The 27,646-nt window shown below is 37.2% G+C and overlaps 1 protein-coding gene across 9 annotated transcripts in view; it reads right to left on the bottom strand.

Moving 5' to 3' along the window:
- PRRC2C (proline rich coiled-coil 2C) overlaps window positions 1-27,646 on the bottom strand; it is an 86,168-nt gene that overhangs the window by 2,626 nt on the left and 55,896 nt on the right. For 3 of the 9 annotated variants that reach the window (XM_025170216.2, XM_007433747.4, XM_088128458.1), the window contains 11 exons: window positions 26,323-26,424; window positions 23,257-23,482; window positions 18,792-18,995; window positions 18,370-18,482; window positions 17,498-17,634; window positions 12,784-13,018; window positions 9,773-9,895; window positions 7,110-7,322; window positions 5,771-5,871; window positions 1,792-1,912; window positions 604-840 (listed from right to left, as the gene is read on the bottom strand). In XM_025170216.2, the coding sequence (XP_025025984.2) occupies window positions 604-840; window positions 1,792-1,912; window positions 5,771-5,871; window positions 7,110-7,322; window positions 9,773-9,895; window positions 12,784-13,018; window positions 17,498-17,634; window positions 18,370-18,482; window positions 18,792-18,995; window positions 23,257-23,482; window positions 26,323-26,424 (1,812 nt within the window). The remainder of the gene's footprint in view (window positions 1-603; window positions 841-1,791; window positions 1,913-5,770; window positions 5,872-7,109; window positions 7,323-9,772; window positions 9,896-12,783; window positions 13,019-17,497; window positions 17,635-18,369; window positions 18,483-18,791; window positions 18,996-23,256; window positions 23,483-26,322; window positions 26,425-27,646) is intronic. The other 6 variants (XM_007433748.4, XM_088128455.1, XM_088128456.1 and 3 more) reach the window with 6 other exon arrangements.

Genomic DNA, 27,646 nt, shown 5'->3' with positions numbered 1-27,646 from the left:
AACACATAAATTTATAATTTCAATACCCACCAACTGGGGCTTGGAAAAATAACAGAACAGAGAGATATGACGATTTTAGCAATGCATTGATAAATCAAGTGGTCTCACTTTTCTCAGAATAACACTTTCTTTTATGAATGAAAATAATGGAAAAGATTAAAGAAGCTATGCCATCACTTGCAGTCAAACAGGTTCACTGATTTCAGATTCTTTCTGCTTTTATGACATCCCCACATGGACTTTGCAGGACAGCTCATATTTAAGGGAAAAAAGGGTTTCATTGAGAAGAGTCTCCAAGTGCTTTTCTATCAATTTTATGCAGTGAAATGCAGCTATGGGTGGGTAAGTATGAGTTTTATAGACTTGAAAAAAAGAGAAGAACACGGAGAATGAATACAATTGACCAGGTCTTAGACTGCATTAAAAATAAGTAGGTGAACTTAATCTATTGCTGGAAGCTTAGCAACGGGTTCTGCTGTTCTGTTTCTACTTGGCCGCTTCAGAGAGGGAAATCTGCATCTTAAACAAAGAGTAGTATCTTGTCTTGCAAGCTGTTAAGACTGTACTGTGGTTAACACAGCGTGGCCATCCAAAAATACTAACCTTTATGTCTTGTTCAGCCTTCATCGCAGCCTGGGCCTGATTGCCTCTGACTCCAGAGAATGATCCACAAGGACCCCTCGCCACATGTGGCAAACGAGGGTGGCTCAAAAGACCTGTGGTCATCTGAGGTGGCATCTGACTAGCCAGTGCCAATGGCGGCCTCTGAACGGGTGCTGGGAAGGTGTTAGTATGTGGGGCTCTTACCAATGGAGGGACCAGGTTAGGCTGAGAGAGGATCTAAGTGGGGGAAAAAAACAACAACAAAAAAGAGAGACATTTAGCTGTTAGCAAACTGCCAACCTGATCTTATGGTGGCTTTTCTGCAGGGAGCATGCCTCTGTTATTTAACAGTGCCAAGTAGTGGGTTCATTTTCTCTGTGAAGATTGGCCCTGTTTGGAAAATTCAATGTGGAAAAATTGTAAGGTGGATACTGTGCTTAAAAACTGTAGCAGCACATCAAGGACCATGAGGAATGAGGGGAGAAGAGAAGGGCATCTTCAAATATGTCAAGATGCAGGAAGTGTTAGAACTTAGGTTTATGCCTCTAGGCAATATCCAGCATCTGCAAATTTGATGTGCAATATCCAAGGCAGTCTCAAGTCAAAAGTATACACCTCATCTCTCCCTATCAGAAGCTTTACAGCATTTGCATTCTTTTAAAGAGGGCTTGGTGTGGTTTTTTTTTTTTTCGCTGACTGTAGCTATTTTAGAAATCTACTTCACAGCTGCATTTCATGTAAGTGACTAAGGGCAAAACAATCGCTATTAGTTTCTGTACAACCTGAGTGATATGGTAGGGGTTATGCAAGGAGACATTTGCTGCCTGACAATTCCCATTCTTTCTGCACAGGAGACATGCTGAACAGTTGCTGGAGACATGAAGCCCTTCTCTGACACGCTATTTCGTTCTTCTCCCTTCAAATGATTAACATTGAGTTATAATGAGAGCCATGTGGGGAAGTCTGTGGTCATCTGTTTGCTGTCCAATTTCTCAGCTTCACGAGCATAGATATTACTGAAAACAACATATGTTCCTCCAGATACCAAAACAGTCACATTAATTATAATTATGGAAAGCATAGTGAATCAAGTATATGACATACTTCAGCATCCAGGAAGTTTTAATTCAAAACAAAATCAAGCTATTGAATATCCCATCCCACTGCAGAAAGCCAGCTGCTGCCCACCTGCGGTGCAAACTGAGGAGGAAATGGTTGAGTCATTCTCACAGCTGCTGACTGAAACTGCTTCTGGTAAATAATGGTGTTCATTTTATTGGACTGACTGTTTGGACTTGTAGAGACAGCCCTTGAAGAGAAAATACATGAAGCTGGTTAAAACATCATAAATGACATCAACTGTTGTTATGTTCATATTTTTACCTTATCCACAGGAGAAATAAGTATTATTAAGTAAACAATGGTTTCAGGTTATGCAAGGAAATGTGCGTTAACAGCATACTCTGCATCACCATTAAATCCATGTAAAATTACATTTAATACTTTTAGCCACATAATGAGAAAATAGTGCTTTGGTAATTCTTTTGGATTCCGATGAATATGCATGCAGAATGCTTGCAGACACACATATCTTCAAAGTAATGAAAGTTCTGTCTTTTTACGTTAGTGTATTGATGCTCATTAGAAGCAGAGAACTTCATTGTATTTCTGAATGTAGTCTGAACTACAAACTTAGTTGGGCATTTGGCCAATTAAATGGCTGAATAAAGCTTAAAGGTATAAAGCCTTAGTTTCTGAATTTCTATAAAGGAAGTCAATCTAGACAAGCTAAGGTAATGCATTCTGAAATCAGCACATGTCCTTGAAAAGTTCTCTAACACAACAAGAGGCCCTGAGAGTATATTATTCCTTTATAGAGAGACAGATTCTGAGTTTCTCTCGGTGGTTTGATATCTTCTAGAAAACAACTTTCTGTATGATACTGGTAGTTTAACCTCATGGGATGCCACAGCCTCTTATAATATTAATGACTGGCCCTAAATACTGCTATATTAAAATACTAAGAATTCTTAATCCAACCTATCCATAATTTGACATGGGGTTTTATTCTAGGCAATACATAAAATCTAGTAATTTATAAACTACAAAAAGCCAGTTTCCTACTTTTTGCTCCTCTTCTACTGCTTTCTGTCTTTCAAGAAAGCAATATATTCCAAAAACTGTTGGCAAGATATCCCTTATTACTCGTATTTTTTTTGGTTTTCAAGAAGAGTGGCTTTTCCATTTTCACTTGTTCATAGGCTTCTGTAAAACTCAGAGCTTAGTACAGCACTAACAAAATTGTCCATGTCCTTCCTTCAACCTACAGTAAAAAATCTGAATTACTAATGAGAGATACGCATTGTTGCTCAGCAATTGTTTCATCTATGTAATATTTGGGGTTCAACCAAAATCTGAGAGACTATATAGAAATGTCACAGAAGATAGCTGTATAAAAAGCTAAGTCAGGCATGGTTAGTACTAGGATGGGAGACTACCAAAACATCCCAGAAGGCAACAGCAAGCCAATTCTGCAACGTGATCAAAAAAGTAACATGACTGTCCCCATGCTGTTATCACAAGTCAAACTCAACTCAAGGGAGACTTTACTTTTATAAAATATAGGTAATGAAATGAAAACAAGTTATTCAAAGCATAAGATTCAGAAATGCTATCAAATACTGTGAGGCTTTCATTGGCAGCATTTAATATCCAAATCACTGTCATGTTGAATCCTGGTATTTATGTTTATTTGTAGCAGAATATTGCAGACACAAAGCTGTGCTATTAACATAATTGCTAATATAACTGTAAATTGGGCACTGAACTACCACTCCGTCTTCTTATTTTCTGCAAAATAATATTGTCTTTCCAAACAGATTTCCCTTTTCAGTTGTCAAATAGTTGAGCTTTTAGCTAACATTCTGATATGGTTTCTTTTTAGAGAGAATACATCAAAATACAATCTCAAGTGAACAATGACAATGTCTATTACTGGTACTCCTGGATATATCTATATTTCTGAGCCAGCCAGTGCATTCATTCCTAATCCTTAAAATCCCTATAAACAATGTAAATTCTCTTTTTCCAAAAATGAAAACCAAGACATTTTACAAATCATAGCTGAGTAATGTTTTGCAGAATTTCACATTTTTAGAATAGCCTTCATCAGGTTAGTGCTATTAACACAGAAATGTAAGAATAATCTTAATGAATCAGGCCAAGGCCCATTTCAGTGTACCACTCTGTTTTTCACAGTAGTCAACCAAATGTTTCAACCAAGAGGAAACATTCATACCTGTTTCCTGCCATTTTCTCCTGCAACTGGAATTTGGAGGCAGGCTATCCTCCAACCCAAAGGTAACATGGAGTTGAAGACTGAGCCCTGCAATTCATTCTTTTATCTGAACCCGTTATAAAGGTATTCTGATTATTGGCCATCAAGTCTCATACTAATAAATTCTACAGGCCAAAAATGAGCAGTGTGAAGAAGTACCTTCTTCTGTCTGTCCTAATTCTCCTTCCAGTCAGCTTTATTGGATGACTTCTGGTCCTGATGCCATGCAATTTTATACACCTTGATCATGTACCCCATTCAGATGCCTTTTTTCTAAGTGAAAGAGTCCCAAATGTTCTATTCTTTTCTTGTAATTCAGGACCCCAATAATTTTGGTTGTCCTTTCTGCACTTTTTTTTTTAGCTCTATTGTATTTTTTTCAAATGTGGCAACCAGAAATTCATTCAGTATTCCAACTGAAACTTACCACAGATTTGTGTAATGGCATTAAAGTGTTGACAGTTTTATTTTCAATCCCCTTCCTAATGATCTCTAGCATAGCATTTGCCATTTTTGCAGCTGCTGCACACTGACTTGGCATCTTCACTAAGCTCTCCCAAGAGTTTTTTCCCTAGGTAGTATCGGACTTCATCAGTGCAAATGGAATGGCACTTGCCATTTGGCTGACCATTCAGCTGCCTTCAAGAGATCCTTCCGGAGCTCTTCACTCTTACTTTTTTTACCACTCTAAATCAAGATACGGTGATTTCCGAACAAGTTAAAAAGCACAAGTACCAATAGAGATCCTTGAGAGACCCCACTTGTTTCCATCCACTAAGAAAACCGCTCACTTATTCCAACTCTTTAATTTCTTTTTTTAAATCACTTTGCAATCCACAAAATAACAGATCATCTTATCCCATGCCTACTAAGTATATTCAGGAGTCTTTGATGAGGAACTTTGTCAGAAGTTTTTTGAATGTTCCAATATACAAAGTTGACAGGATCACTTTGACTGATGTGCCTGTTTACACTCCTAAAATGCCCCAGAAAGTTGGTGAGAGAAGATTTGCCTTTGCAGAACCCATTATGACTTTCTTTTGATAGGACTTATTCCTTTATGTGCTTATTTTTTCTTTCTGATTGGCCTATAATTTCCCGTGTCTTTTTTTAAAAAATGATGTCACATTGACTATCTTCCAGTTCTCTGGTACTGAAGTCGATGTGAGGAATAAACTACATGGTTTTGCTAGAAGCTCAGCATTCTCACATTTGAGTTCTTTAAGTACTCTTGGGTTGATGCCCTCAAACTCAATGATATGTTGTTACATAGTCTCTCAAAATGCCCTAAAATATTTTTATTGCTTCAATTTGCCTCCCTGCAAAAGTCAACACAGGCTCAGGTATCTCTCCTATAATTTCAGTAGTGAAGACAGAATGTAAAAACTTAATTCAGTTTCTGTGCACTCCATACGTTATTTTTATTTCTGTATCAGTCCACTTGTTTCCCTGCCCAGTTCTGCGCTTTGAATATATTTTTAAAAATTCTTATTGTTTTCCTTGAAGTTTTTGCCTTCTGCTTCTGAAATACTTTTCTGGCCCTGTGCTGGCTAGAGTTCCTTTATCTCTGGAGGACATGAGGTTGGGGAAAGTTATGTTAGAAGTTAATCTGCATGAAATACAATATTCTCCACAAAGAATTGTAATAAATATTTCTCTGAATTATCACCCTTATTCATCCAGCATTCCTGTATTCCATTTCTGTTTTCAAAATGGCATTGTTATACTAAAGTTTAATTCAATTCTGAATTCCTTCCCCTCTTTCTCTCTTTTTTAAATCAATTCCAGCACAAGTCTATAAAGTTGATTTGTTTGAAAAGACTTGTTTACCGGAAGGGGCTAGAAGTTGGGGTGGTGCTTCGTCCAGAAACTGGAGGAGTGCCTGGCTTATCAATACCACTTCCAAAAGCCTTCAAGTCCATTTCTGACATCTGAAGAAAAACAACAAGGTTATTTACAGCACAAAATAAAATACTGATATGTTTATCAAGTATTCAGTCATACTGATTTAACTAGAGGGACCCATATTTATAAGTCCTTCATTAGAATGGCAATGAAAATTAATCTACATCCTTACTCTAACATTTCTGAACAAAGCAGTCAATAATTTTATTTGGATACATCAGGTTATTATCCCTGATGCATGCAGCTCAAATAAATGAAAAAGCAGGGCAAACTGAACAGATCACTTTTAAGTCATCCATTCAAAAATAAAACCACAGATTCTGCAGGAATGCAGTTTTACTTTGTGTTTGCCTTTCAACACTCAAATAAGAGAACCAAGTAATCTTTCTGTAAGGTGATAAACTGAGAGTGAGGATTGAGACAAATTTTAATATGTGTGTAAGCCACCTAGAATGAACTTGGAATACAATAAGAATCAAATGCACATTTCCATCTACATCTCCAAACGTATGAATTGGGAACAAGAAAAAATGTGAGTAAATACACATAAAAGGTTCCTTTTCTGGGAATATGATTAAGACAAACAGAAATAATTGTAAATCAACTTTTGCATAAATTCCCTTGCATTCATCCTATTGAACCATATAAAGAATATCAGCAGCATACACATTCCTAACATAAACTATTCAAAGGTGAACTGTTTTAACTCTCACTCTTCAATAGGATTTAGAACGTATGTTTAATTCTCTTCACTGTAAACTATGGACGCAGAACAGCTTAATTTTGGCTATATAGTACCTGTAATAGGCTACTATGGAATTCATTAGACACGCCAGAGGCTAAGTGCCACATGCGGGCCTTCCAGCCCATAATCTCCCTCTTCTAGAGTCTTCATCCATATCTTAGTCAAGCAGAATGAAGTTTTTAGGAAGGGGTGGAGGGAAGGAATTAAGAAGCCAACACTGAAACAGTCACTGTGAACTAAATTATGTTATCTGCTTATTAATTCTAAACTAATTTGATCATTGTTAGTATTCATTTTCTACTATCACTGTGATTCCCATAGTACGTGCCGTGGTTCCCTGGTGCCGCAGCAAGCTCACAGGGGCACTGCAGAATATTTCACTATGTAATAAATGAAATGGTTAGCGAGTTCGCTGCAGCACCCTAGTGCACAGTTTGGGAATGGCTCGGGTTCCGTGAACTGATGAAGTCTGGGAATCTCTGTGGTATCATATGGCAAGATTAACATGAACACCTTTACCTTCCCAGTTATAATGCTGTGCTGAGTTCCAGCTGGAATTAGTCCTCTGAAAGGCTGACCTACTTGGGTTGGCCGACTCAGGCTTTGAGCCTGAGGTTGTGGTGGTGTGTGCTGCAATGGAGGCTGAAGGGATTGTGGAAGAGCAATTAAAGGCTGGCCTGCTGATCCAAAGTTGGGCAAAGAAAGTTGTGATCCTGGTATAGGTACTGTCACCTGGAAAAAAATGAGAAACTATTGGACAAACAGGTACCTTATTAACTGCATTAAAACAAAATTGTCATTTGTGTACACTGATGAAAAATATACACATTTTGCCTCCTATATACTGCTGATGTATCTTGCAACTATTTTTTGTGCATCAGGGAAGAAAAAAATATTCACATTTCTATTCCTTAAGGTTGCAGAGAAAACTTTGAAATTACATAGATAGTAACTATTATTCAGAAAACAAGCTGGATTATATTCATTACAAATAAAATTCTTCCATTACTTCCCCATATTATAATTAATCCCTTTTATCTTCGCAATTTCTTTAAACATACAGATTTTGGAAATAAGGTGTCAGTTTTCTAGTTGCTAATGTACTTTGGAAATTCTGAACTTGCAAAATCATGGCAATCTTATTTACTTATTTATACCCTTTAAAATGGCTAGTAATAAATAGCCAATTAAAATAGTAATTATCAATTAGAATAGTAAAAAATTAAAAAGTGATGTCATTAGCAAACATTGCATATACACAAAGCCAAGACATTAAAGAAATAGAGCAATTTAAAAATATGAGCAAATATGAAAGTGTTACTGGGTGATACCATCTCAGAGGCACCAGTGAAAACTTCTGAAGAACTGTGCCTGGCATGATCATGTGAGAGAAAGGATTCTTCAAGTATGCTGACCCCTCTATGATTAGAGTGTGAGTCAGTACTGTGAAAGGTGCTCAGAAGCCAGTGCAGCTTTTACATCAATTCCAGGTTATAATCTAACTGCAATATTTTGAACTAATGGAAATTTACAAGGTTGCTCCCATATTTAATACAAAAAGGATGCTATAAATGTTTATTTATTGCATTTAAAGGCCACTGGCTCCATCATAAATTTGATATATAATTGTGGCCAAGTTTTTTCTGTTGAGGAGGGTTTGCTATTGGCATACCAGCCTGAATTAATGACATGCCACCAAAGCTATATGGGCTAGAGCAATGTTTCTCAACCTCAGCAGCTTTAAGATGGGTGGACTCCAACTCCCAGAAGGCTGGCTGGGGAATTCTGGGAGTTGACGTCCACCCAGTTTATAGTTGCTGAGCTTGAGAAACACTGGGCTAGAGACAAGGCTGGATTTAATTTCACACTGTGAACTTAATTCTGATGGGGAGTCAGACCCTTTCCAGGAGGAAGCTAAGTCTTTGACTTATGGCTAATGTTAGAAACTGGTTCAACATTTCCATTGCTTTGCTTGAATTAGATGAAAAAAAAAAAGACCTTGCTATTACGTTATTCTGAATTTGTTTTCATGCTAAATAGCATAGGAGATAAAACTGAGTCCTATGCTTTACTGTATCACAACAGTATTTCCATCTTACCCATTCTAGTATGATTGGAATTATTAAAGAGCAAACATTATTTTTGCCTGTTGCTCTAGGAGGATAATATGATTGATGGTATCAAATCTAAGAGATCCAGGATAATTTACAGGGTTCTTGTTCTTCTCTTTTATAAATAAACCTTTAGTTGAAGTGGAGATTATATGCTCCATAATTCTGTCTCAAAAGAGGGTAATTATCACTAGCCAACTATTGGAGAAATGACGTGATTCAGCAGGTGGATGGGCAACTACCTCCTTTAAAGTAGTGAGGAATATTCCCTCGTACTGCCAGGTTTAATACTTCTCATGCTCTATTCATGCTATTATTGTTATTTGCCTTCAAATCAGTCTTGACTCCTGGCAACTACATAACTGCATGTAGTTAATGAGAGCCACTCTTAGGAGAAGATGCTTACAGATGGTTGCCTTGTCCATCTTTCATGAAACAACCAACTGCTAGAGCATTGACAATAAACACTGGAAACCTCAAGGACTAATAGGAATCTATTCATCTGGGACTCTGAGCACAACTATCTCAACAGGCTCAAAACTTCACTAGGAAATGATCTGACCATAAAGTAGCATTAAAAATCTTTTCATCCAGGGCACATTCCTTATGCATCATTGAGAAAACTAAATCTAGATGACCCACTCTCTATTGGGCTCATAATAGAACATGTTATAGCAGCAATTAAGTTATGAGATGCCCCAGAAAAGGTGGACTTGGTGAGGATGTTGAAGTCTCTTTAGGAAAACTCTGAGACTATAACTTCATTCTAGGATCACTGTAAGGGTAACCAAAGCAGACATGCTTCATATCAAAGAAACTTCTGACAAGAGAATATTTTAGTAATAGAGGAATACCACTCCCAAAAATAAATGTTCCTGTGCTAAAGCAATCTGTTAAAAAAGCAAAAAGAAGTTATTAAAAAGTAATATTCCAGGTTAAGGAATTGTTTTAGATATCTGCTATATAGTGTGCTATCTACTTTGCACAAAATGGAATATTCTCTTGTCATTGAATTACAACATTACATACACCACACACATATGGATATTTAGAAAATTGAAAGCAATTTACCATGCCATAGTTTACCTGCTGGAGAGTACTGGGAGACTGAGCAGTGTTATAAAAACTTGTCTGACCTGGTTGCTGAACCTGTCCAGAATACAAATTTGAGGCCTGGGTAAGAGTAGCTCTCGCCTGAGAAGAAAGAGGTCAACATTTTCTAGGTGACTAACTAGGCAAAGTTATTTTAACTTGAAGAGCAGAACAAATATTAGTATTTTATTTTGTAGGTAATCATTCTGCTTACTGCAGTATTTTACTATTTGGAAAAGTAGCTAGTATAAAGCAAAGATACCCTTTATGTATGTCAGATAAGCTGCCAGCTGAATCAGAAAAAAGCATTAAAACATATCATGACTTTTATATATGTGCCTCCAAAAACTGCCTTATAATTAAGACATCTTGCTACATTCTATTTGTTTTCTCTTTGCTGTAGAGCTGAGCACTGGAAGATGTGTCTGAAGCCTCAATCAGGGATGGTTCAAAATTTGATAGGGTTACAGTGAAGAATTGTCTGGAGGGTTCCCTCTGACACTGGGATTGCCCAGTGCCCCCAGCCACTGGTGGAGACAGTGGCTGTCAGCTGTTTCTTAATATAATTACCCACAATGGCCACAACAAATTGTTGTCCAAAGAACTGTAGACCCCCCCCCCGCCACAAAGAGATGTTACATCACAGACAGGTTAATCAGAATAATGAGCAGTCCACAAATTACATGAGAATACCAGATGTTGTCATACGCCCTGATTCTGGCTTTGTCATTAAGAGCTCAGCTACTGATTGCCACAATTAAAACAGTAAGGGAGGAAAAAGAATAGGTGAAAGTAGGTCACATATATGGGGCATCTCAACCTAATTAAGCAAAACGCTGTTTCCTGATAAGTCAGTGGCTGTATGTATGCCATATCTCACATTAAGTTATACAAACAGAAACAAGTGTGGTGTAATACATCGATATTGGACCTGGTACATCACAAAGATGAGGTTATTCCAAAGAATCATTGTATTGTGGAGAAGGCCCATCTCTTCATGTCTACCAGGCAGCAGATCCAAAGACAATAGGATCAATGCTAAATATATTAGGTGCCTAGGAAGGCAGTTGTAACTAGAGACATTATTTTAGACAAGCTGCTCTCAGGTTGCTTAGGACTTTGTAATAGCAACATCCTGAATCTGGTTGGTAACAGACTGGCAGCGAATACAGATCTTTCAGCACGGGTATAAAGTGTACACAGTGTCATATTCCAGTCAATAGCCTGGCCACTGCATTCTACATTAGCTGTAGTTTCCAGACTAGTCTCAAGGGCAGTCCACAAAGACTAAATTACTATAATCTAATCATGAAGTTATCAGTTCACGAATCACTGGACAAGTCATTGCTGTCCATTAATAGACACAACTGGCATACCAGGCTAACATGGAGAGCTTTCTTTTGATTTATCTGCTTAGTTTATTTGCTGAATATATACTGTTGAATCTAAACAAGTCATGGTGATTTACAAGATGACAATCACTAAAATATCACACTGGTTCTTCAGTTAGAAGAAATGGATTATCTGGACCTTTTCAGTTTCGGTTCAGGCCAGGTACAGAACTGAATCTACACTGATTGCTCTTATAGATGACCAGGAGTGGAACAAGATAGGGGAAGTATGACCCTTGATTTCTCAGTAGCTTTTCATATCATTAAACATGGTATCCTTCTGGATTGCCTATGAGGGTTGGGAGTGGGGGGCACTATCTAGAGTGGTTCTCCTCCTTCCTAAATAAGCAATTCCAGCTAGTGCTAAAGGGAGACATCAGGCACTACAGCTTTCTTTGTAGGGTGACACAGGTTTAGAAGATTTTGCCCATTTTTAAACATCTGCGTGAAGACACTAAGGAAGTACGCTGATGATACTCAGTTGAGCATCTCAACTCCAACCAAACAGAAGATGTGGTCGAGGTTATAATCTCACTGCCTAGATTATGTTTGGTTCTGGGAGGGGATGAACAGGTTTAGGCTTTGTCTCAGGATGATGGAGTAGCTATGGGTGTAGAAACCATCTCATGTCAGAGATACTCCATCTTTGATTCTGAACAGGGTTATGCTTCCTGTGTAGAGCTGCCTCTGCTCCCAGGACCCAAACCTTTTCACTTCCCACATATGGGGAATATAAAACATTTACAACTTGGACAAGTGTATAAGATAGGCCAGTTCTACCTGGAGAAGGTCCTGAAAATACATAGGAGCTTTGTTAAAACCGGCACTTTGAATTGCACTTAGAAATCTGACAGCCGATGCAGTGCTTGCAACTTAAGTGTTATATGGCTGATGCAGTTCTCATCTGCCAACTTGATTCAGACTTAACTTCAGCCTCTTTTTTCACATCCAGGCCCTCAGACACCGGACCACAATTTTCACAGCATCTTCAGCCTGACCCAGGATAGAGATGTATAACTGTATCAACATACTAATGACACCTCACTTCAAACCAATGGATAACCTCTTTTAGTGCATGTAGTTGCTGAACAGTAGTAGATACAATGTTGACAGTAAGTTTATGAATCCTTTAGAATTATCCATAATCCTGCAGTTCTATGATTTACAATGCAATCTCAGCTTCATTTAATAGAAAAAAATAGATACAAATTTTAATAGATAAAAAGATTCTGATTAAACCAACCACACATGGTTGGTGTGGAATGTCTTTAATACACGAAGTCAACATTCACTGTCTTTGTTGGAAAAAAATATGTGAAGCCCTAGGATAATCTTAAGAGTGTAAATGGAATCAGATGAATCAATAACAATCTCTTTAACTACTAACAGGCCTCTGTTCACAATGTAGGTCACCATACTACAGGATTAGATAGTTCTAAAAGGTTCACAACCTTTCTCTCACCACTGTCGTAGCAGACACTGAACATAAACACAACATATAAAGTGTGTTTATATACACCCAGTTCCCTTTTGTTCCATGAAAAAAGACAGTGACTCCAATGCTTCTGTAACCACATTAGGAACATCTGTTTTTCTGACCTGGAGCAGATGTGTATCAATAAGCTGGGAACCTCCTAATCCTGAAGCTTGACCCAACTGATGCTCGTACAGGATAGGAATAGGTTGAGTGTTGGATGTCTGTTGAAATGCAAGGCTTGACTGTGCCTTGGCAAGTTCTTGATGCTGCACTGCTGGGAAGTTGTGTAAAGCTGTGCCCGAAAGAACCACTGGAGATGGCTGAGACAAGCCACTTTGCATAAATGCCTGCTGAGATCTGTTTTAAAAAGTGGCCTAAATTAGTCATTTAAATATTGTTAATTTATTAAAAAGCTGCCACTGAAAGAAAACTTTAAAGCTGCACTGGAAAAAACAAGCAAAATATTCAAGCAAACAGAATGGATAATTTGCATATACAGTGGGGCAAAAAAGTATTTAGTCAGCCACCAATTGTGCAAGTTCTTCCACTTAAAAAGATGAGAGAGGCCTGTAATTTTCATCATAGGTATACCTCAACTATGAGAGACAAAATGGGGGAAAAAATCCAGAAAATCACATTGTCTGATTTTTAGAGAATTTATTTGCAAATCATGGTGGAAAATAAGTATTTGATCAATATCAAAAGTTCATCTCAATACTTTGTTATATATCCTTTGTTGGCAATGACAGAGGTCAAACGTTTTCTGTAAGTCTTCACAAGGTTTTCACACACTGTTGCTGGTATTTTGGCCCATTCCTCCATGCAGATCTCCTCTAGAGCAGTGATGTTTTGGGGCTGTTGCTGGGCAACACGGACTTTCAACTCCCTCCAAAGGTTTTCCATGGGGTTGAGATCTGGAGACTGGCTAGGCCACTCCAGGACCTTGAAATGCTTCTTACGAAGCCACTCCTTCGTTGCCCGGGCAGTGTGTTTGGGATCATTGTCATGCTGAAAGACCCAGCCACGTTTCATCTTCAATGCCCTTGCTGATGGAAGGAGGTGTTCACTCAAAATCTCACCATACATGGCCCCATTCATTCTTTCCTTTACACGGATCAGTCGTCCTGGTCCCTTTGCAGAAAAACAGCCCCAAAGCATGTTTCCACCCCCATGCTTCACAGTAGGTATGGTGTTCTTTGGATGCAACTCAGCATTCTCTCTCCTCCAAACACAACGAGTTTAGACCAAAACGTTCTACTTTGGTTTCATCTGACCATATGACATTCTCCCAGTCCTCTTCTGGATCATCCAAATGCTCTCTAGCAAACTTCAGACGGGCCCGGACATGTACTGGCTTAAGCAGGGGGACACGTCTGGCACTGCAGGATTTGAGTCCCTGGCGGCGTAGTGTGTTACTGATGGTAGCCTTTGTTACTTTGGTCCCAGCTCTCTGCAGGTCATTCACTAGGTCCCCCCATGTGGTTCTGGGATTTTTGCTCACCATTCTTGTGATCATTTTGACCCCACGGGGTGAGATCTTGCATGGAGCCCCAGATCGAGGGAGATTATCAGTGGTCTTGTATGTCTTCCATTTTCTAATGATTGCTCCCACAGTTGGTTTCTTCACACCAAGCTGCTTGCCTATTGCAGATTCAGTCTTCCCAGCCTGGTGCAGGTCTACAATTTTGTTTCTGGTGTCCTTCAACAGCTCTTTGGTCTTGGCCATAGTGGACTTTGGAGTGTGACTGTTTGAGGTTGTGGACAGGTGTCTTTTATACTGATAACAAGGTCAAACAGGTGCCATTACTACAGGTAACGAGTGGAGGACAGAGGAGCCTCTTAAAGAAGTAGTTACAGGTCTGTGAGAGCCAGACATCTTGCTTGTTTGTAGGTGACCAAATACTTATTTTCCACCATGATTTGCAAATAAATTCTTTAAAAATCAGACAATGTGATTTTCTGGATTTTTTTTCTCATTTTGTCTCTCATAGTTGAGGTATACCTATGATGAAAATTACAGGCCTCTCTCATCTTTTTTAGTGGGAGAACTTGCACAATTGGTGGCTGACTAAATACTTTTTTGCCCCACTGTAATACCATGCCTGGATTTGTTCAACATCGTTGTAGTTTGTTTGAGTATCTAAATGTATACAAGGAAAAGAATCCCAATTTAAGGCATGACTGGAAGTTGGGCTTTTAAATCCTGGCTTCTTTTAATCATAATTTATGGCTGAATCTGGAATCCTGGTCTCTTTGATGCTCTGCCCAATATGATGAAGTTTAAGGGGGTAGAAATTAAAAAGAAGTCTCCTCAGACTAAACTATAGTTCCATATTGCTTAAAACACAGGGGTTAAGTAAAAACCTAATCTCTAAATGTTAAATCACATACATTCCCCCACAGAACTCAACAAGAACAACATTTCACAGAAGGGAAACTGATAAAAGAAAAGTACACTATCAAAATTCCAATCTCCATCAAATATATGCATAAAAACTGACAAAACATGTGCTGTAGCAATCTGACCCATCATACAAAAAGAATAGAGACAGATTTCTGAAGCACCTCCTCAAAACAGTCCTTATGGAGAGAGGCAAAATTGGTCCATATAACCCCCTACTCCAGTAGTTTCCAATTTGGGGTGGGGTGATGTAATGATATGCGGGAAAGACCTCAGGAGACAGGGTGAAGAAATGCTGCCTAGGGAATGGTCAGATAAGAGACAGCATAGCCTGCAGCTGGGTGCAGCAAGAGGCTCAGAAGGGACCCTCCCTAGTTTCTTGGGCTGTAAAGGAGATGGTGGGAGAATTGTACTTTCAGACTTGCAGGATTCTGTTACTGTAGCTTTATAATAAAGTAGAATTAGCGTATCTGGTTGTGTTTCCTGTCTGGTCTACCTGGTAAGGCTGACAGGTGGTAAACATATTTGGACTTGTGGAAAATGGGTTATGGCAGGTCTTATTTATTCAAAAACTGGTTTTCCAGAGGGACATAACCAGTTACAAAGCACTGCTTTGCTTTGAATGCTACCTGCCAACACTTCCAGCTCTTCCCCAGCAGGATGCGCCCAACTATCAGATTCTCTTTTCAAAAATGGAAAGTTTTTTAAAATGTAAAAAGTTAGGTGGGGATGGAGATTGATAGGCAGCAGGACAGATGCCTTTGGGCACAGGAGATGGCTCACAGTGGGTGGCATGCTAGGGGACCTATCCCTACACAAAAGTCACTGAAAAACATGCACACACACACTTTAGACATTATATATATGGGATCTTGAGAAGGAATAAAAATGTCCACATTTACTATTTCTACTTAGAAACAAATATGTTTCTTTCTTTAAGTTCTCTTCTTGGTTTATTCTTCTTTTCAACTCTGCAAGATTTTCTTTTTGTCTTCATGTTTCATTTATTCAGTAAATAAGCAAACATACAAACTCAGAGACAAGAAACATATTGCTCAATCAAAAAAAAAATACTCTCCTAATAATGCTCACAGCCAAATAGGATATTTGGGTGCTGGAAGAAGAAATGGAGGACAAATTTTACAGGAATTGGTTCTGAGCATGTTTCTGTATATGCATGGGAAGATTTCTGGTGTGCTTTAGTATATATGGTTCAGAATATCTTTAATGCAGATGTGTATTTTGTCAGGGTTTCCACTGCTTGGCGGGGGGCAAGTTAGGTCTTTTAAGAGCCTGGGGGCACATGTTTTATGTGTATGTGGTGTGCCTAGCTGTGAAAACTTTTGAGAGACAACTGTACATTTTTATACGGCATATGCTTTGCCGGCATGCATTTTTCTAAACTTCTGTAATTTCTCTCCTGCAAAATAGTTGTTGTATTTTGTGGGAAGAAATAGATGGTTTGGTATGTGGAGCTGAGATCTCTTTTCTTTATCCTCAGTGAGGAGCTGGGTACAGAACAAAGATTGTTATCACAGAGAAGGAGAAATTTAGAAAAAGCAAGGAATCACAGCATAGCCTGAGCAGCAGTACCTTTTTATAGCATCAATTTATTCTGCACTACTATGAATCAGCAAGCACTTGGGCAGAGTTTAAAGCTATGATTCCATATTCTAAAAATAACAAGCCACTGTTAAAATAATATAGAATTTGTAAAATAACAAATCATGGTTTCAGCTATAACAGATGTTCAGGTTTTTCTGAATTAAGGATCACAATTGAGCTTTCTGATCAGAATGTTGTAAGGTGGTGACATTATCGAAGGGGGCAGAACTAACCACAGATACAACCAAACAAGTCTTGATATTATTTTTCATTTCAAATTTTGTTTTTCATCTTGTTTATACAACTTCAAGAAAAGATTTTTAACACAAGACCTAGACTCAATTAATTAGCAATTGTAATGTACTTGCTTAAACCACATGCCTTATAAAAACTGTTTTAAGCCAAAGCCAACCACTTATTTGAAGATCCTACAAAGATGCAGCATTTAATTCATAAGTTTCCCCTTCCTCACAACTTACGATACTTCAATGCTTCTTTCAGTTTTATAAAAATGAAGCCATTATAAAAAGCCAGTAATATTCTGAACAAAGAAGATATTTCATAAAATACATGTAGTAATATTCTTAAAAGTTCTAAATCTTTCACTTTAAGAAAATCTGAACACTGATTCCTAACAACAACAATCTCAGTCAAATGAACTTATTTGAACTGATGTTGGTAACAATGCAATTTTACAAAATAATGGGTATTTTACCACTCTTACACTGATAGGTATGAATAAACTAACTGTGCATACATGTAGGAGAAAAAGACAGAAACCAGTATTTTCTGTTTCCTGATTCTATTTTTTTCATATTTCAAAGACTTACCTGTATGGCTGCAGAGAAGAATTAAACAACTCCTGAGCCTGGGAGACAGCAGGTGCCGCTCCTAAGCTCAGCTGGGCTTGATGCTGCCCTTGAAGAGGGGCGTATATTGGGATTGGTATCTGCTGAACTGAAGTAGGCTGGAAGGAAGAGAAATAATTTAAATATCTACACAACCCACCAACATAGGAAACTCTCCTGAACTGAATCCATCCAGCTAGTACACTCTCTTGTGGTGTTTCTCCATAGTCTCAGCAGAGAGAGGTTTCTAGCCTTATGATTTCAGAGCCTTTAACTGTAGGTTTAGTTATTTATAATATTTGTATACTGCTTCCCATTTTAAAAACAATCTCAGAGCGGTTTATGATAGAATGATAAATTAGACACTGATCAGTGAACTGGACATTTTCATATGCCAGAAAAAATGTTTAAAAGTAAGCATCTGAAATGGAATAGAAACCATTTAAAATTTTTAATTAAATGCCAATAATCAGTCTACTCCATAATTCTTAAATCAGATACAATTTTGTCCCCCAGCAAACCTGCATGCTGGTGATAAACAGTTCTCAAACTCCCTCCATATTAATTCCCACTCTTTTCCCAACAGTATCTGAGAGAACATTTTTTGTTGGTGAATATCATCACCCCATACTCTTTTTCATTTCCACTTATCACTTATTCATATTCACCCAGAATTACATATTATTTCCCTGCTAGAGTAATTAAAACCTCCAACTAGCACCAATGCTAGCTTAACTGCTATTGTGAGAGTGATGACAAAAAACAAGGCTGAATAGGCTTCAAGCTAGATAATGTTCTGATTTAGGCTGCATATAATTATAAACTGCTTGTTCCCCAATCCCCATCCTATGTACCTGTGAGAGTCCTGGTTGAAATCCTTGCTGCTGGGCAAGGGAAGGAGGAGCCAAACGTGCATGTTGGGTGTTGAATAGATGAGTTGTATCCATATAGAAAGCAGGAATTTGAGCTATAGGACCACAAGAAAAGATCAAAATTAAACTATAAAGAAAAAAAATAAATTTGCCTAGCTGCTAAATCCATGGAGGATTTCAAAGGTAGAAAAAATAACTAATTTCCCAACCCTCAGAGGAATTCCAATGCCCTCATGAACATGAAATTAAGTTTATATGACTGGGGGAAAATAATAGTTTGTAAAGATCCATACCAGAAAATATCCAGAAGCTATTAGAAGAGCTGAACTTAAATTCAGTGACTTTTAATTTCAGAGAAAAAAAATGTTTCTAAATATAATGCAATGAATAACCTATCACATTACCTGCTGTTGATTGAGACACATAGACCTGTGGACTTTGCTGTTGTTGGGCAATCAGAGATGGCATACAGCTTAATTGGGAAAAATGACCAGCGGATGCTAAATTGCTTGTTTGTAACTGTTGTGGCTTCACTTTACAGATGTTGGGTGGATCGGAGGTTGTAGTGGTTTTTGTACTCAGTGAGGAAGTAGTGTATGTTCCAGCTCCTAAGATTAGAAATCAGCAAAGCAAGACTCAAGAGTTACTGACTGACAAAATATTTCAGCACAATAATCAAAAGTTTGATCCACCTTAGCTTGCTGCACCTAGTTTGATGGACCTTTATGCAATTGCATTACAACAATATTTTATTAAAATATTCTCTCCATTTCAGAACAGTATCGCACAAGGATACCTCTCCCTACATGAAGTGGCATGATAGTGAAACCTTAACAACATGCACAAAAACTCTCTGATAGAGACACACGTAGCAGCTATGTTCTTCAAGAATGAAATTTTCTTGAAGATACAGTACTGTGCAAAAGTTTTAGGCAGGTGTGAAAAACTACTGTAAAGTAAGAATGCTTTCAAAAATATATATTGTAAGAATGCTTTCAAAAATATATATTGTAATTGTTTATGTTTATCAATTTACAATGATCAGAAGAAAAATCTAAATCAAATCAATATTTGGTGTGACCACCCTTTGCCTTCAAAACAGCATCAATTCTTCTAGGTACACTTCCACAGAGTTTTTGAAGGAACTTGACAGGTAGGTTGTTCCAAACATCTTGGAGAACTAACCACAGATCTGTGGATGTAGGCTGCTTCAAATCCTTGTCTCTTCATGTAATCCCAGACAGATTCGATGATGTTGAGATCAGGGCTCTGTGGGGGTCAAACCATCACTTCCAGGACTCCTTGTTCTTCTTATGCTGAAGATAGTTCTTAATGACATTGGCTGTCTGTTTGGGATTGTTGTCCTGCTGCAGAATAAATTTGGAGCCAATCACACGCCTCCCTGATGGTATGGCATGATGGATAAGTATCTGCCTGTATTTCTCAGCATTGAGGACACCATTGATCCTGACCAAATCTCTAACTCCATTTGCAGAAATGCAGCCCCAAACTTGCAAGGAACCTCCACCATCCTTCATTGTTGCCCGCAGACACTCATTATTGTACCGCTCTCCAGCCCTTTGGCAAACAAACTGCCTCCTGCTACAGCCAAATATTTCAAAGTTTGACTCATCAGTCCAGAGCATCTGCTACCATTTTTCTGCACCCCAGTTCCTATGTTTTGTGCATAGTTGAGTCACTTAGCCTTGTTTCCACATCACAGGTATGGCTTTTAGGCCACAATTCTTCCATGAAGGCCACTTCTGGCCAGACTTCTCCAGACAGTAGATGGGTGTACCTGGGTCCCACTGGTTTCCACCAGTTCTATGCTGATGGCACTGCTGGATATCTTCCAATGTCAAAGGGAAGTAAGCATGATGTGCCTTTCATCTGCTGCATTAAGTTTCCGTGGCCGACCACTGCATCTACAGTCTTCAACGTTGCCCGTTTCTTTGTGCTTCTTCAAAAGAGCTTGAACAGCACATCTTGAAACCCCAGTCTGCTTTGAAATTCTTCCCTGGGAGAGACCTTGCTGATGCAGTATAACTACCTTGTGTCTTGTTGCCATGCTCAGTCTTGCCATGGTGTATGACCTGTGACATGAAACTGTCTTCCACAACCTCACCTTAGTAGCAGAGTTTGGCTGTTTTAAGCCTCCTACACAGCTGTTTCTGTTTCAGTTAATGACTGTGTTTCAACCTATATATGAAATTGATGATCATTAGCACCTGCTTGGTATAATTGGTTAATCATACACCTGACCCTACTCCTACAAGATCTCTGACTTCATGCAAGTGTACAAAGTGTGCAAGTGTAAGAATTGATGCTGGTTTGAAGCCAAAGGGTAGTCACACCAAATATTGATTTTAGATTTTTCTTCTGTTCACTCACTTTGCATTTTGTAAATTGATAAATATAAACTATTACAATATATATTTTTGAAAGCATTCTTACTTTACAGCATTTTTTCACACCTGCCTAAAACTGCACAGTACTGTAGTATTGTATTAAAGGACAATAATCTTTACCGTTGCTAAACAAAGGGTTCTTATCATTTTTAGGACTGCATCAGCCCTACTTGATATAGTATATTGGTTGGTTCAAATGACAGCAACCTATCTCAGCGCTTTATTTAAGACATTTTAGATTATTTTCCTAGAAACTATCAATATATACTATGAAATGAATTTATAATTAAAGTTTTAATATTACCCCAAAACCAGATAAATAAGCTTGTGCATTACTTTATATGCCTGAATTACCCATTCCTCCATTATAAAAAAGCAATAAATCAGCAACTTTTTTGTAAGAGGACAGACAGGGATAAAAACCTTTTGGAACAGAGAATGATAGAGTCTTTTAAAAAATAAGGTTACAACTATATATTCTAGAGTATGAGCTGTTACTGAGAAGTTACTGTCCTAAATGTCTGTCTAATCAAAGATGATTAAATAAGCAAGGCCTTATGTCAAAGTACTGACAGGTCATACAAGTGCAGCTACGCAGGCAGTCCTTTCAAGTAATCCAGTCACGTGGTTTTTACAGGTCAAAATTGGTGCTTTGAATTGGGCCCACAAATGTCCTAGTAAGGTAAATAGTGCAACTATTACAGAATCCACATGTGAGCTCCAACAAGCACTTGAGCAGTGAAATTCTGAAACACTTGAAAATTCCAAGTCATTTTCAAGACTTCTCCAACATTATCAGGATCAAAAGCCCAACTCTGACTCCAGTATCTTGCATAAAATGGAAGCTTAGATAGTAGGCAGCAACAGTCACAGATCACTGAATCCAGACTCAGTTTCTTTAAAAAGGGGGACTTTCTATCATGTCCCTAAAGGCAAAATGAATTACCTCCTCTCTGAGAAGCATTAATTATTTTTGCAGTCCATAGCTCTTACAAATTTTAACAACTAAGATAGGTAAGGAAAGGAGTAGGATTAGAATTACTTAATACCCTCCAAGTAATATGAACTCCCATGACAAATGGTAGAACTGCAGAAAGGCACCAGGTTACCTATTTCAGATAAACATCTGTACCTCTACTAATAGCTTGCATAAGTAGAGATGTTTTCACAGTAGACTCAGATGATGCTCTAGGTGGATCCAACAGGCATTTAAAATTATGTTGTTGGATCAAAAGTGAATTGTTTTTATCTGCAAAATCTAAGGGATTCACTGTTTGTTCCTAATTTTGTTCTTAATTCATTAAAATTAAAATTGTTCCTAATTGTTAAAAATCTAAGGGATTTTTAAGTTCCTAAGTTTGTTCCTAATTCATTAGGTCCTCACATTCAAAAGATATAATACCTGGCACTATGTGGATGTAATGGTGACAGAGGAATTTCTTCCTTATTATTGGTCAGAATATAACACTTACAAAGGTTTCTTCTACCTTTGCCAGTATTAATTACAAGTCTTCTAATATTCTTGTTGAAACTAACCTGGATGTTTTATCATATCCACCTATTTGCAATACCAAAAGACTGATATACTATTATAATTTGGTTAAGAACCACACTGATAGTCTACATCACCTATTCATTCCAGGCAGAATCTTGACAGGGCTTTAACAGGGCCACTGGCAACAGCTGTAACACATGTGATGTTTGACTGGAGTGCAACCTCTTTTTTTCTTTCAGAAACATTAAGTAATAATTATCTTAGAGGAATGATTTAAAAACTATTCGGCAGAGTTCATCAAATAGTGAGGGGAACTGAACTATAAGTTGAAAAATTACTACTTCATATTCTATATTTAGAAATATAGATTACAATTGTTCAGAAATACTATTATTATTGTGGAATGGGTCTTAATATTTAAAGGACCCAAAAATACCTAAGTATGTAACAATGTGTTTGCGAAGACTTTTGTTTGGATACACACCTAATTAAAATCATACAGTTAACCTAGTTTAAAGATGACAGGTTCTAATTTGTGAACCTGAAGCATGAAGCAACATCAAAACTTCTGCTCAGAATATACTGGATTTTAAATGTTATCTTATTCCAGTCTGAATTACAACAGCAATTTTCTTTCCAACAGTTGATTGTACAAAACTTTTATATGGCTTCTGAAAGTTAATGATAGTTAATAGATTTTTCATGGACTATCAATATAAAATATTTATATGACTGCCTTGGTGAAAGAGGAATGATTCAAAGTTTTCAGTTACTATAACTTAGATAGAACAAATTTAATTAAAAGGAAACCAAATTAAGTAAATCAAACCAAAAAGTTACATATTCTGTTTCTTAGAACAGTACTGAACCCAAAAAGAAACAGGAAAAAAGAAACAAAGGGAGCTTTACAAGAAAATGATAGCAAGATGCTTAGTCACATTTAAAATATTGTCTGAAAGTTAATACCTGACAATGAAGTTGTAGGTGTAACAGAAGCTACAGGAATGGGAGGCATTGATGCACTTGAAAAAGAGCTGTATGTACCACTGGTTGGTCCACTGCTACTGCTGCTGTTCCCACCTCCACTGCCACTATTATTACCACCAGTAACAGGAGATGCTGATGATGTAACAGGTGAACTCTTTTCTCCCACATTTGGTGAATTCTCCCACGCTTTGCGAGCAGATTCCATCTATTCAGAAAAAATAATGGCTTTATTTTAAGACAGGTACTACTTTTCACTGCTATATTTTCATATCAGTTTATCCTAGATAAGTCCCTACTCCTCTAAGTAAATCATCAGGCAAAAGCAAATTCCCTTAAAATATTCAATATATAAATGTTCATGTAGCAGAATAAAAGAAAGGATACAGTGCAGATTAGAACTAAATGTAAGTCTTAATAAGGCATACAAACTGGTATAAATAGTTTGTCAAGAACATCTGTTAGTAGTACTGCATTGCAAATAAAGTATGTCAACTGTCCTTCTTTCTAAACTGAACCAACTGCCACAGGTCTCTGATGACAATTCAGTAATGCTTACTGTGTATTTGTAAAGCCCACTATATTAACATCATGCATTCCTGCCTTGTACTACTTCTCTGGAAACTGCAACATAATTTCTGTAACAATCAAATCAATCAAAAGGTGATGTGGATCCAAGTTGTGCATCTTAAATTGTGCTTTACTTTCATAATTTAAGAATATACGGTAGATCCTCATCGCTTTTCACTGTCAAAACATAATGCTATAGCTTTCAGATAAATGACATCAGATGTCAATCACTATACCAGAATAATTTTATAGATATTCAGATTTCAGCAATATCAGTTTAATATCAATAATATACTAATGTAACCGTTCCCAGTTGCACTGTGTAAGATAGCATATAAGCAAAATTATAGTTTCTCAAAATACAGTCAATTTTATATAGACATTTACTGACAACCTCTCAAAGACTTTCTTAAATTATTTTTTCTAGGAAACAACTATCCAAGCACAGAAAGGCCACCTATGTGGAGCAGATAAAGATTCCTATATAAACTCTTTTAGATACCTGGGATAAGGATCATTACCCAGGTATCCAATACTGATAATAATTCAACTATTGTAGGACGACCAATGGTACATGTCTATGTACTCAGTATCTTCCTACAGGTCTTTTCTTTCCACAGTGCAGAGGAATATACATTAACGAATAGTTTTTTCTTAATAACATGTGCCTTTCAGATGGGTTGAAGTATAATATCCATTAAAACACGTTAGCTGAGAATTCTAATGCAGGACATCTGAAGGGTGAGGAAAGGCTACCTGATACCAAACATTCAAACACTTCATTAGATCAGAAGTTTTCAGGCCACAAAACCTGTTACTTTAAACATTCCCAGAGGTAAAGCTCCTGTAATAGAAAATTGGCTGCATTTGAGTGACCTTTTTTTTAAAATCCCCAGTCTCTCATTGGATCCCCATCATTCCACAGAACACAATTTGAAAATCATTGCATTAAATCACTATGTGCTTATTAAAAAAAAGGCACACTACTTTGTCACAGCAACACTTCTAACAGAACATAGTTGAAGAGGCCAAAGAGAGAGGCTTAAATAATTTTTAATATAGAGAAAGAGGATTAAGCATTAAAAGAGAGATTTTGTGAAACTGTATATATTTATTCTAAAAACAGCTCTTCTGTCCAGTGCAGTGTCTGTCATATATGTTTCACAAATATTTTAAAGTACTGACCCTCAATGTTTCACTTTTTAATTCCGGTCTATCAAGAAGCTGACTTCTCTATGCATATATACAAAGCAAGTTACTCATATATGCCAACAGAAAATAAGAAAATGCACATCTTCAAAAAATAATAAAAATCCCAAGGGAATATTTCTGTTAAATTTACAGAAATTTCGTTGACATGAATTATGCAAAAGCACAGATATGTGTATATATATATATATATATATATATATATCTGGACTTATGTATGCATTGATGGATGGACAGATGAATAGACAAAAAGATAAGATAGAGGGGGATACAGATGTACCTATATAACACCTGAAACTAAGATTCATATTAAAAGCGGTCAATTTATCCACAGAATTATGAATATTAAACAGCTCCTATGTTTTAATAAATAATCAGAAATTCTGGTTTTAATGCTAGAATTCTCCAGATATGCCTAAGATGAAAACAATGTTTTCCAAAGGTTGCACTCTGATATAAAACTATTTTATACATCAAGATTGTTAAGAATTTTTTTCTGACTCCTTAATTCTGTATTTAGCTTACTGAGCCTGCTCCTGCTAATACCACAATTTTTGCTCCTCTGAAATTAAAATTCTAAGCCATATTAATTAGAATCCTTACTGGATTCTAATAGGAATCCAATTGGAAAGGAGGAGAGGAAGAGGGGGAAGAGAGAGAGAGCGAGCTCTAATATTCTTCTTACATTCCTGAACAGAATTGGTGTCAATCTCCAGATAATACTATGACTTATTTCATAGCAAGTTGAAATGCTATCCAACCCAAAATGTATCTTGTCACTGTGAATTTTATCTATCTGCTACCTCTCATATCATCACTAGAAGAACACTATTAACTGCCAAAACAGTAACTGATAAGAAGTCAACAAAGGTTAATCTTTCCATTTCTCAATTCGGTGTCATAGATCAGCCAACCAATATTCATCAGATTGCTATGTTCAACAATGTTAATACAAATCAGAACAGTTTAATTCTGAAGAAAAAGCTCTGGAATACTATCTATAAGCACCTTCTTTTCTATATGTTCTCTATGGGAAGGGAAATCATAGATAAATCTCACGTATAACTTGATCTATATCCAACCTATAGGTGGCAGATAGCAGTTTCTTGGTGTTAGTTACCAAGCGGGGTTAAAATAATACAATGAATACTCTTGGTTTAGTTATCTAAAAAGCAAAAAAGTGTGCCTCTCCCTAATCTACACCAAAATTTTGGTTAAATCCTTCCCCCGCATGCAAGAAAATGACCCTTAGAGGGACATGGTACATACCTTGAGGGTGAGGTCGACGGTAGCGGGAGAAACTGGAGTTAGGCTGGAGCTCTGTTGTAGAGTCTCCCTCCTAGGGAGGGGAAGGGTGTGGGGCAGGGGCACCTGAAAGGTAGGTAACAGAGATCACATTCTAGCTAGGTCTATGACAAAAGCCCCATCAAAAGCAAGAGCTCAAGCAATGCAGCTGAACTAGGTAGTCTTCCAGACTTAAGCACTTGACAAGGAAGCATTCAGAAAAGGGGAGAAATCTGATAGATGGGAAAAAAATTATCTGATCATTTATGATCATGGAATATTATCCATTTCCTTTTGGAATTAAATAATAATTTCAGGAAAATAAATTTCCTTTAGACTGATCCTCAAAAGATTTACATGGAAGTGATATAAATGTATCTTTGAGATACATTTCCTTCCATAATGCCACAAGAGCATAGAACTAAAATCTTGCAAATATAGCATGATTTCACTTGATACCTCTTCAGTTGAATTCAAAATTTCAGAGGCAGTATTTGAACTTGACTAGACACCTTAAAAAGATTTCCCAAACCAGTAGGGACAAACAGAACATCAATGCTCTTATTCCTCTCATCATTACCAGTGCTCTAAGATCATCACCCTTACGTGATGCTGCCAAAGAATGGAATGAAGCTAGTTTAACCAACAGAAGTATATGAATTTTTTAAGCCACACAACTATCAGGAAACCCAAGGCCAAAATTCAATACACCAAATTCACCAGCCCCTAAAAATTACAAGGTGTTCTGACTGGATATAATCCAACTCAAATCTTTAAACTCTTATGAAGAGAAGGAAAGCAACAAACACTATCACAAACCAGAACACAATATACTGAGTATCATGAGATCCATTTAATAAGAAACAATTTATCCACAAGAAACTCTTGGAGAGATTCTGTAATTCTGTTCCCCCCCACACACACATACACACACACACAAACACAATGATTAAGCCAGAGATGGAATTGCAAAACAAAAGAATAATTTACCATAAGGCTTCCATGTTAAAGGAATACTTTCAATTGCCAGATAACCTTTGATACTTTGTAACGTCAATTACAGCAGGCAAAATCAAAATCTGTGCAGACTTTGAAAAAAGGGGACATACGCTGAAGTATTTTTAATTTAGTCACCCTTCTAATTAGCACTATTCCTCTCCAAGTTTAAAATTATTTTGCATTCACAATTATTTCCCAGATATTCACAGAGTATTTACTTGTTTACATATTAGAGTAAAAAATTAGATACCAGATGGCAAGGAAACATTAATAGAAGATTGATATGGAACTTAAACAATAGACATGTATG

The sequence above is a fragment of the Python bivittatus genome, unplaced genomic scaffold, assembly GCF_059951505.1.
Source record: "Python bivittatus isolate LINGU-HERP-01145 unplaced genomic scaffold, Pbiv_v1 ctg000700_np1212, whole genome shotgun sequence".
In the NCBI taxonomy this organism is placed as follows: Eukaryota; Metazoa; Chordata; class Lepidosauria; order Squamata; family Pythonidae; genus Python; species Python bivittatus.
Note: the sequence above shows the minus strand (reverse complement) of the source record. Positions and strands in the feature narration are given on the sequence as shown.